This window comes from Rattus rattus, chromosome 1 (assembly GCF_011064425.1).
Source record: "Rattus rattus isolate New Zealand chromosome 1, Rrattus_CSIRO_v1, whole genome shotgun sequence".
Taxonomy (NCBI): Eukaryota; Metazoa; Chordata; class Mammalia; order Rodentia; family Muridae; genus Rattus; species Rattus rattus.
In genome coordinates this window covers 250,452,541-250,463,396 of record NC_046154.1, presented here as the reverse complement: position 1 = coordinate 250,463,396, position 10,856 = coordinate 250,452,541, and the positions used below count along the sequence as shown (strand labels likewise).

The following is a 10,856-nucleotide window of genomic DNA, read 5'->3' as shown; positions in this document are numbered from 1 at the left end:
CCATGAGAGCTGGATAGGAATTCCCGCCCTGCCTCCCTTGAGTTTGAAGCTTCTCTTGCTGTTAGCTCTGGCTCTTCTTGGAGGAGGACACTCCAGGGCACACAGAAGTATGTCTGTCCCACAGTGCTTTCCATGGCTGAAGCAGAAGAAAAGGGGAACAGATTGGGAGAAAATCTGACAGAGTGCTAAATGGAGGAAGGCAGATGTGTGCACACAAACACACCTGTTCTGGGGAGAACAAGGCAGTGAAGTGCTAACCAAGGTAACTAGGATAGAGGGGGAGATGTCCCAGGATGGAAAAGCTTAGGCAAGTCAGCCAACCTCAGAGCCACAGAACCATGCCAAGGCAACACAGGTAAACTGGGTGTGGTGGCACACCTGTAACCCCGGTACTCAAGAGGACGGGAGCGGCAGTTGGAGGTCAGCCTGGGCCACATCCTCCAGCACACACCACTGCCCCTCTGCAAACAGACTCTGCAGAGCTGACCCCTAATAAATGTGTTTGCGATGTGGGACCTGGGGCTAGGGGTGTACCTTCACTTGGACTCATTCCCGACCTCGTCTTTGAAAGTTTCATGACTAAAGCATATGGCTCAGTGGGAGAAATGCAGCAGGGTAGAGAAGAACACTCTCCCTCCAGTTGCCTGTCCAGGATGGCTGACCCAGGGACAGGGTGAAAGAGGCTAGCTTCACTCACTGGGGAGAGAGAAGATGGCCTTAGCAGAATGGCTTAGGAGCAGCCCTTTCCTAGTCTCAGGCGACTGCTCTACATGGGGTCTCATTTCTTTCTGTTAGGGTATGCTCTGTGACATTGTCTCTGTCCTTCCTCACCTACCCAAGGCGTTCTCTGATTGGCTTTAATAAAATTCTGATGGCTAATTAGCTAGGCAGGAAGTTGAAGGTGGGACTTCCTGGGAGGGTGAAAGGAACTCTGGGAAAAGGGAGGAGGAAAGCCCTTTAGCCAGGAGACATGGGGGTGGCAGACATGATCACAGGCCTGGAAGGTAGCTAACCAGGTGGCTGCGTGGCTAGATGGCCGGGTTACCTCACCAGAGCCAGGTGAGCGTCGGCCCAGCTGAGGCCTCAGGCTCTGAAATTAAAGGTCTCCGTGTGGCCATTTGGGAAAAGGCTGGGGGTTACGGAATAATTGCCACCTATCAATTTCCAGCATTAATATATAGAGAATAATCTTTACTCTATAATTAGCAGCCAAAGAGGCACCATTTGTAGATGTTTAGTCCAGTTCTTCTCAGCCCCATGCTCCTAGAAATAAGACTAAGACTCAAAATGTACTTGCAAAGACCTTGTCCATATAGCTAGGCTCTGCTGTTATCACATCATAAATTATCCCCTTTATTTAACCTGCATTCTCCCACAGGGCTGGTTATCTATGCTCAGGTACCATTGTATGTCTCATCGCCCGTGCCTGGCTCTGTCCCAGAATTCTTTCTGCCTCCTGGATGTCCCTATTCTACCATTTCCTATAGGTTTTGATACATCCATACAATACATTCTCTCTACATCTTTGCCCATGGTTGAAGTTTCTTGTATCCCACATCTTCAAGGTGACCGCGACAGTAGAGGTGTAGCAGCCTACTTCCCATGTCACCCAGGCCTCCCTGCCATTCTTCCAGAATAAGCACACACCACACTGCCAGCCTTGTATCAGGAAGCACTTACCAGAAGTGTTTAATCATCACAAAAGCTCGGGAAGCCATGGTGGGGCTACCCTCAGGGTGGATAGGGGGCTCTGGATTGAGACCATCTGTTATTTTCCTTCTCCCTCCCCAGCAGGGAGGTCAGACACAGGAACAGGTCACCTCGTGTTGCCCACTTCTGTAGTCCACAGTGCCCCTCCCTGCCTCTCACTAGCTGCTTCTGCAGATGTCCTTGTCCCTCTCTGGTCCTAGTGGTACCCAAGGTCTTTTCAGAAAGGCAAGAACTTGGTTAGGAGGCCTGGAAAGGCGTCTGTGTGCCCCTCTGTCCCTCTGTCATTCTGCCTGTTCAGGAGGGTTGACCAGAGTCTGGAGTCAGGCAATGACATCTTCTAAGTCATGCTCACTCTCCCTCAGCCTGGACAGGTCACTGTAAGGGGAGGTGGCTGCTTGTCCTGGCAATTTAGCCAACCTGTTTTAGAGAAACTGAGGCTTCTAAGAACAGCCTGCGATTCTGAAAGAGGCTAAGGTTAGTCTTCAGCTGAAGTTTCAAGGAGGAAGCCCTAGTGGATGAAGAGGGCTGGGAGTAACTGCGAATGCTCTTGTCCTCAGGGCCCAGCCTCCTCTCCTGCACTCCCAGCCTCCACAGGGTCTGTAAACAAACGCCTTTTGAAAGGAGCAGGCCTAGAGAAAGGCACTCTATGACTCTAGTTTTCACAGCACCAGCCAGGGAGCCCCAGGCACTCAGGCAGGCTACCATGTAGGGAGGAAAGGGGCTCTTTGCCAGCACTGTCAGATCCTGCCACTAGCTGGAGGGAGGCAGAATTCCTACCCCACCCCAATTCCAGTGGGAGACCAGTTCCGGAGCCATCAGGATTGAGTGTCTGTAGGCATAATGGCCGATATCAGCTGTTCCGGCTGCATCTTCTACCTGAGCTTCAAGGCTGGAGCAAGACTGCCTCAGAGTTCCACCTTCCTCCCTTTCCCCCACAAACTTCTGGGGTTTAGAGAACTAGACAGCACCACATGGCCAAGGAGAAGGCCAAGTGGCTGGGGCTGTTTTGGACATCCTGTCCTACCACGGCAGAAAGACTGGCCTTTATCCCTCCTGAGGACCTGTAGGGAGGACTGGCCCAGTGGAGGTCAGATTGGCAAGAAGAAAAGCAGACACTCGGCAGGCTTCTACTTCACGTAAACATGGTAGCGGTGTTTCTTGTCAGACCACCACGGTCTGCCGCAGGCACGCAATGGTTGAGATGATGAGATGAGATTCAGATCCTGCTGTCTGGAATTCCAGCACTAAGACTGGAATGGAGGCTACAGGGTAGGAGGTCTGCTGAGGGTCTGATGTGTTTCCTAGTGCAGGGAAGAGGCCTTGTTCTTGGCACAGGACCAGATGGGTGGGCATCTGAAGGTCCCGCCCACCAATACCCTGCAGCTCAAGAGATCACACAGTTGCTGGCCTTGGTGACGCTGGAGCTTCCTCTACCTGTGGAGACAGGGTGCAGACGTGAAGGGCATAAGTAACAAATCCAACCCTGAACCATCTATGAGTTCAGTGTTCAGGGCTAATACCTCTCTTCTAAGCTGCTGATCTGGAATCCAGGTCAACAGGAAGCCCAGGAAAAGCAAAGGTCCTATCTACTTCAATGGCCTCACCATGATCGGAGGATCTCCATGATTGGAGACACCAAGTGATCCATGTCTCCTGAACAAAACAGACAGGGACTCCAGAGCCAGCCACCAATGACTTAAAGATTCCTGATACTAGCAGCTAAATGTTGTAGACAGCTTCATGCTCTCAAAGTGAAATCAAAGGCACTCACAGGGATCTTCAAGGAGGGTATGGGGTGGCAAGGATGAGTGCCAGAACCATTTACTGCTGAGCTGAAGCAAGCAGTTGTCCTGTTCCTGATTGGTCAGAGCCGACCCTGGCCTTCTAGTTCAGCCTCAGGTCATCTACCACTCAGGTAGCTGAAGTATAGAAGGGTCCTGGGGAGGGCTTCTCCGGCCTTTCTACCTCCTTCATAATCCTAGGAAAAGGTACCAGCAGCAGTTTTTTTTTTTTTTTTTTTTTTTTCGGAGCTGGGGACCGGACCCAGGGCCTTGCGGACCACTGAGCTAAATCCCCAACCCTGGTACCAGCAGTTTTCATGATTGAACCCTGCTCTGAACTCTGGGGAAGGGGAGCTGTGAGGCAGCTCTGACACCTCTGGCTGGCCCTGGAGGCAGCGACTACTTCCTCAGAATGCCTGCTGGCTGCTTTTCCCAGGTGGAAGCCACTGTGTTACTTCCTGCCTATTCCCCCCTATACAATAAAGGCAATCTCCCTGGCACTCACACCACCTTCTGTATCACTTCAACTGTGAATTTAATTAAGGTGACACTGCCTCTTGTGAGTTGTAGTAGCAGGAGAGGCACCGGGCAGAGGCTAGACTAGGCAGGGCTGCTTCAGCCTCTTTTGAGTCCCCATGCTTTTCAAAGGCCACAGTGCCCAGGCCTGCTGTCTGTGCTCCACTAGACACTGCCTCATTGGGGCTACAATGAACTCATACCTCAGGACCTATTGCAAAAAACTGCCTGAGCCCCTCCCTCCTGGGTGTCCCCTCCCTCCTGGGTGTCCCCCTAGACCCAGGCAGATGACTGCCTAGGGGGAGGTAGAACAGGAAACCAGCAGCAGCCTTCTGTGGTGACTCTGAAGGCTGTGTCTGGTATGGCTCTGTGAGAGTCATTAAATTCTACCACCCTGGAGCCCCTTGCTGTAGCAGCAACAGCGGATGCGTAGTTCCCACTTCCTCTCCTCAGTGGCTTTTTCTGTTTGCTTTGGCCCAGTAAGTAGATACCCAGTACCTCCCCAGAGGCAGTAGCATTTTGGAGGCAGGTAAGCCAAATCAATCTCTGGATCCAGGAACTGGGTAGGAGTGTGTCAAGGGCACAGGAGCACCAACAGAGCCTGTGCCCTGCCAGCTCCTTCCCAGAAAAGCTGGTCTTTAGCAGGACCTGACCCTTTGGTTTACAAGGTTGGGTGCCAGCCTGAAACTGTCCCTCAGGGTTCACTGTCGTGACTCTGACAGAGAAACAGGCTTGAGGGAATGTGTCCCATCATTTCTTCCATGTTCATTTTACTAGGAATCTGCTAAGGGCAGGTGCCTCAGACCCATACAGATTGATGTGGAAGAATTATACCAACCACCCAAGCTATTTCTTTTTATAAAGTATGTCAGTAGGGTAGTGAATGGCCCAAAGAAGACTTATGGGAGAAAGCCAAGCTGAAGAGGATTAGTACTGCTGAGCAGTGGTGGCCACACCTCCAGTCCCAGCACTTGGGAGGCAGAAGCAGGTGAGTCTCTGAGTTCAAGACCAGCCTGGTCTACAGAGCAAGTTCCAGGTTACAAGAAACCCTGTCTCAAACAAACAAAGCAAATCAGAAAACTAAACCAACCCAAAACCAAAGAGGCTCATTGGTCTGAAGCCTGGGAGGAGGACTGAGGAGCAGCAGGGATGGGATGAGGCCTGCAAGAGTGGCAGTGAGAGAGGACTGGGAATGCTGCAGCCTAGGGCATGTGGACGACAGCCAGCAGGAAGCTACCTCAGAAGGGGCAGCAGCAGCAATACAGAAAGTCACAACAGCGCTGTGATGACAGTAGGTCCCCTCTTTTTATAGCGTTTAGGGCTTCACATTCTTTTTATCTGGATCATTCTTCCCCCAATGTTCATGTGTCCATCTGAGGCTGTGCACGTGTTCCTTAACCAACGAGGCATCCCCTGGGCACCCTGTATAACAGTGACAACACTCCCTGCCTTCAACTGTCTCAAGGTAATGGGCACCACAAGAAAGGCCTTTTGTTTATTCCATTCCCTGCTTAATTTACAACGGTGCCCCACAGAGCAAACGCTTCAAAACTGTATTCTTGTTGGACAAAACAAGTAGGCAGTGGCTAGATATTTGGAGTTCAGACCAACACAAACAGTGCTGAGTGAAGCCAGCTTACCTAGCACCTTACTGGGAGAGTGGGCAGAGGCCCAGGCAGCCTCAGAGGAACTGGGAAGGACAGCAGAGCTGAGCTGAAGAAACGACTCAGCAGCTAAGAACACTGTGGCTCTTTCAGAGGACCTGAGTTCAGTTCACAGCACCACATGGTAGGTCACAAACACCTGTAACTCCAGTTTCAGGGGACACAATGCCTCCTCTTGAACCATAATGGCACCAGGCATGCATGCAGTGCACATATATACGTGCGGACAATACACACACACACACACACACACACACACACACACACACACACGTAAGATGACAGACGTGAACAGTACAGCTGCCTCATCGCTGGAGCAGTTAGCTTACCTCAGCCACATGACCAGCACCCCCTGCTGGTCACAGGACCCAGAACAATCAGATCTGACTACAGGTTCCACACACGGGCTGAGGTCTGACCCATGCTCCTCAGAAGCAACACTTGAGTGATAGTCCCGATGTGGCCACAGATCCTCAGCCCTGGAAGCACTTCCCCACCAGTCCACCCTGATGAGGACTCAGATTTCCAGGAAGGACATCAAAAACCACTATCCCCAAAGGGCAACACAGAAAAGCCTGAAGTCCCCAAACCCAGGACCCTAGTAGCTATAACTCTAAAATCAGAGATGGTACCATGGGCCTTCTGATCTCTAAAGACACTGGGAGATGATAATGTCTCTGACCTTCTGGGGAGAGCTGCAGCTGCTTTGAGGTGTCTGGGAGCAGAGCCGATGCTGCCCTCTCCTCACAGCCTGTCTGTGGACACAGGGGTTGGTCCTCCTGGAGTGCAAGAACTATTCACGGGACACCACCATCCCAGAAACACTTGCAAACCCACCTGAGTTCTGAGTGACAGAATTTCACAGTATGTCTCTTTAACACTTGAAAACTACTGCTCATTTTCCAACTGATTCCCTAGGAGTCCAAGAACAGCACCTAGAACTCCCTCCGAAAACCTAGTGACCTCTGAGGGCAGAGCTTTGTCTGAATCTCCTGTAACAAACTGCATTGGTGCTGGTCTGAAGATCCCCCTGTGTTGGAGAGCTCTGTGGGGGAAACCAAGGCTGCCGTTCAAAATGCAGATATCTCCTTCGGTGCTTCCTGACCTGCTTATGACTCTGTGACCACGTGGTGTAGCCAGGGAAGGTCTTCTTCCACTGATGCACTGGGGCCATCGTATTCTAAGCTAGCACGAGTGTTGGAGACACCGAAATCCACTATTTTGTTACATGAATGTCTCTGATACTGGCATTACTGTGCTATGCTTCTGATTTAATTCAGTGTTTAATTTTAAATACTTGGCAGTGGGATTGGTTAAAAGATAAACGGGATCTTCATGGCAACAGCTGTAACAAGAGCTTTGGTTTCCAAAGCTTTTTTTTTTTTCTGTCAGCACTGCCGGTATTCCACATTTTGCTGAACGCCATCCATCCCACCCCTTAGTTTTTACCTATACGGCAGCGAGCATCATCCAGAGAATGGTAAATTTAGTTGACTAAAGCCTGTTTCATAGTGTTTTTTTTTTAATGCAGATTTCTGAGCCCAGCCTAGCAGTGCAGACTCTATAGACAGGGTTTTAAACAAGGATGCCCCTGGCTGTGCCTTCCTGAGACTCCGGAAATCTCCACAGAGAGCCTGTATGGGCGCAGGTGGCAAGTGGCCAGGAAGGCAGCAGCTAATAGCAGTGCAGGGGCACGGTTTAGAGAAAAAGAAAAATCTGCAAAGGACATGTCAGCCACTAGAGGGGGCTCTGGGTCTTCAAACTGCCAGGCTGATTCCATTATGCCCCTCCACCCCCAGCCCCAAAGGAGGCAATTCTGTGAGATTCTCCCCAGGGCCACACCTGGGCTTGCAAAAATTTGCATGCTGTTTGACAACTATATACTTCTTATCAAGCAATTTTACAGGCTGTCAGCTCTCGGCTTTTCCTATCTTTCTTTCGCCCACCCTGTCATCCACCCACGTTCTCTTTGACAAGAGGGTGCAGAGACAGATAGGACAGTCAGCTTCAACTCAGAGGGACCTCAGAAGCCCTCCCCAGCTTACCCCTCCTCCTCTAGAAGAGACAGCCCAGAGGAGGGGAAGCAGCAGTCGCACCACCACTGTTGCCGCTGAGTGCTCCCTATGGGGAAGGGATTCCTTCCCTGGATGCGATCCTTCTCTGAGGAAGAAGCTGAAATGGTTCCAATCCAACTCAAGCCCCAGCTCTCCCAGGATTGGGGCCCATGCTGTGTTGTGAGGTGTGTAGTCTGGCTGCTCAGCGGCTACCACCTCGAGAAGGGAACCGAGGCCTCTCAGCCTAGGGCCTGGGGGTAGAAAAAGTGTAGGAAGGGCCTTTGGGAGGAGAAACTCTGCCTTTGAGCAAGAATGAAACAGGGGCTAGAGGTCTTAGAGAGCTGGGATTTCAGGGCCATGATGAGGGTGGCAGGGTGTGTGTGTGTGTGTGTGTGTGTGTGTGTGTGTGTGTGTGTGCGCGCATGCGCGCGCACGTTGCCACCTCTATGTTCTCCCCAGGGATGACGCTGGACACACTTCAGACTTTCCTATGTTGTGCCAGCCACTTCTGCTCAGGGGGCGAGGTGCTGTGGAGCTGGGGCTCCTGAAACTGCACACACAGTGGGTCTGCTTGTTGGCTCCAGAGCACCACGTACAAATGCTCAGAGACAGGCAGCAGTGGCAAACTCTAACTGCCCAGTCATCTAAGCAGGGGAATCTGACACCAGAGGCAGCAGGAAGGGACAAGACAATAGGCTTTGCGTTTCTATGGAAACAGTACCTCAGGGTGAGGGGCAAGGGAAGAGAATGCTTCCACCTCACTTCTGTCAGGAGTTGGGAAGCAGCCCCTTTGTGGTTGGGCTCACCCCCTCCTCTTTCTTGCCAGGTGTTCACCATGGCAACCCTCCTTCCAAATAAGAGGCCCAGCACGTCAGCATCTGGTGCTGGGGAGCCAGGGAGGCCCAAGGGGAATGGGAATGAGGGACCAACCACTCCTCCTCTGACAGGAAGAGGTCCAGGCCTGGCTTTGAATCCGGCTTACAGTCATTTTCCATGTCCTGCACTGAATGTGCTTCCCCCAGTCTCCACCTGCCTCTTGACTCAGGCATTGTGCGGGTGAGGGGAAGGGAAGTACCCGTGCAGAACCTGGCCTGCCTCACTGCTCAGAAAGTGTGGGCCCACTGGAGCCAGGAAGGGGTGCTCTGGTGCTCATCCTGTGTCACATCCTAGAGAGCCCCAGACCTGCTCTAAAAGGCAGCCATACCCCTGGGTGCAACAGGACATGATGACATGACGCACTTCTAACCAGGAGGAAAGTGGGGCTTTTCCTGCTTTAGGTCCCTGACTGGGTCAAACCAGACCCCTGAGTACCTGCATCCTGGGAGCCCCTGGGCTGCTCAGGACAGACAATCCACAGTCAGGATTCTCACAGTGGGCCAGCCAGGAAGCTCACTTCTAATCACTGCAAAGCCATAAAGGAAACATCCCAACAGAGTCCTTCTAACTGGGGGATGCTGTCACTGCCAGACTCCCGAAGATCCTAACAGGCTGCTCCGGAGAAAGAGAAAAAAGACAGGACTTCAAGCAGATCCCAGAGAGATGGTTAGAAAAGATGTCACCACATCACCAATCTCTCCCAGAGGGCAAATCCACTTTTCAAACAGACATGGGGAAAACAGTTCTAAGGATTACCACAGACACTGGGAAGCTGAGTCAGGGCAACAGTCGGACCAGGCAAAGCTGAGGTATGTCTGACTTGATCAGGTCCTGATGACAGCAAGGAATAGGGTGGCCAGAAAGAGCCCTGGACTCTATTTATAACAGAAACACTTGTCACACTTCCTTCTTTTCCTGAGATCCCATGAAGGTGATCTGAAAACCATGGAGGTTAAGAGTCCTTGAAGGCCATCCTATGCCCACTGCTGTGCTCAACACTAAGCAAGCCACATATCACTCTTCCCTCAGAGAGGCCGGGAATCTGAAACTGCGACCTGCAGTGACTTGCCCTGGGTCACCAGGTTCAGTGATCAGAGAGACCAGGAATGGAGGCCCTTCTGACCCAGGAGCACCTTTCTGCTTCCTGCCAGCAAACTGTACCTGTAGCTGGGAGGCAGACAGTCCGTAAGGGCCATGCGTGTGGCCAGGAGCTCACCTGATATATTGGCCATGGAACCCTCATTGTGCCTCTTTCCCAGCTGAAACTCCACATCAGTAAAAGTCTCAGTGGAAGGGGAGCCGGCCATGTTGTTGTGCACTGTGGGCCTCTTTACTCGACGGCTGAAGAACCTGCTGCTGAAGCGTCTGCTCTCCTTGGCTGGGGTGGCCTCTCCATTGGCAGCTTCTCCCTTGCCATTCTGGGGGAGTGCCTCTCGGGATTTGTGCCTCAGGTCTGTGTGTGCATAAGAGGTTGTCTTGCCATCATTAGGTTTCGGCAATCTTGGGATAATGGGGTCCACTGTGGGCAAAACCTGCTCTACTGTGACCAGGTCATTCAGAAAGCTCTCCAGACGCCGGGCAGACTCACCACCGCCACTGCCCTCCTCCTGTCCCTCTGGGTTGCCACCAGCATCCCGCTGCTGCTGGGCCGCCCAACGCATCATTTCTCCTGGAGGAGGGCGGGTGCCTGCCACTAAGGCATACTTGGGGTTGATAAGCTTTCGAGCTACAGTGGAGGAGTAGTTGAGGCCAATCCTTCCTGCCAGGCCCAGGTGCTGGTGCAAGTTTACTTCCTCAGAGATGGCATACAGCTCCCGGAACTCTATGTCAAAGGGCTCCACGTTCTGTCCTGTCAGGAGCAAGAGGAGATTCCTGTCCACATAGGAGGAGCTCCAGGTAAAGCTGGGGATAGAAAAACAGAGACATGGATGGGCCCAGACCTCTCCAGTGTCCCAGCAGTAGCTCCTTCAACACTCCCTGCCCCGTGGGCGCACTGCCTGGTATCTGGGGAAAGGTGCCTCTTGCCCTCACACTGGACCATTCTCCTTTCACCAGGTTAAATTCTCCTTTCCTTTCCTTCCCATGGGGCTTGAGAAGTCAGACCGGATCCACATCTACCCTGTCCTGTACAATGCGGCTCATAGGACCTAAGGTAGACCATGCCGCCGGGGGTTCATAATGAAATAGCCAGCAATTCATGCCTGGTACAGACACACGCAATGCACACGGACCAAACTGCATCTGTTAGCTCGCTG

At 52.2% G+C, this 10,856-nt stretch overlaps 1 protein-coding gene across 1 annotated transcript in view; it reads right to left on the bottom strand.

The window, feature by feature from the left end:
• Positions 1-2,638: 2,638 nt before the first annotated feature.
• Positions 2,639-10,856, bottom strand: part of Fam83f (family with sequence similarity 83 member F) — a 28,319-nt gene continuing 20,101 nt past the window's right edge. Inside the window, exons 4-5 of the mRNA XM_032918131.1 lie at positions 9,818-10,503; positions 2,639-3,144 (exon numbers count right to left, since the gene is read on the bottom strand). Coding sequence (XP_032774022.1) covers positions 3,095-3,144; positions 9,818-10,503 — 736 coding nt within the window. The 3' untranslated portion in view covers positions 2,639-3,094. The remainder of the gene's footprint in view (positions 3,145-9,817; positions 10,504-10,856) is intronic.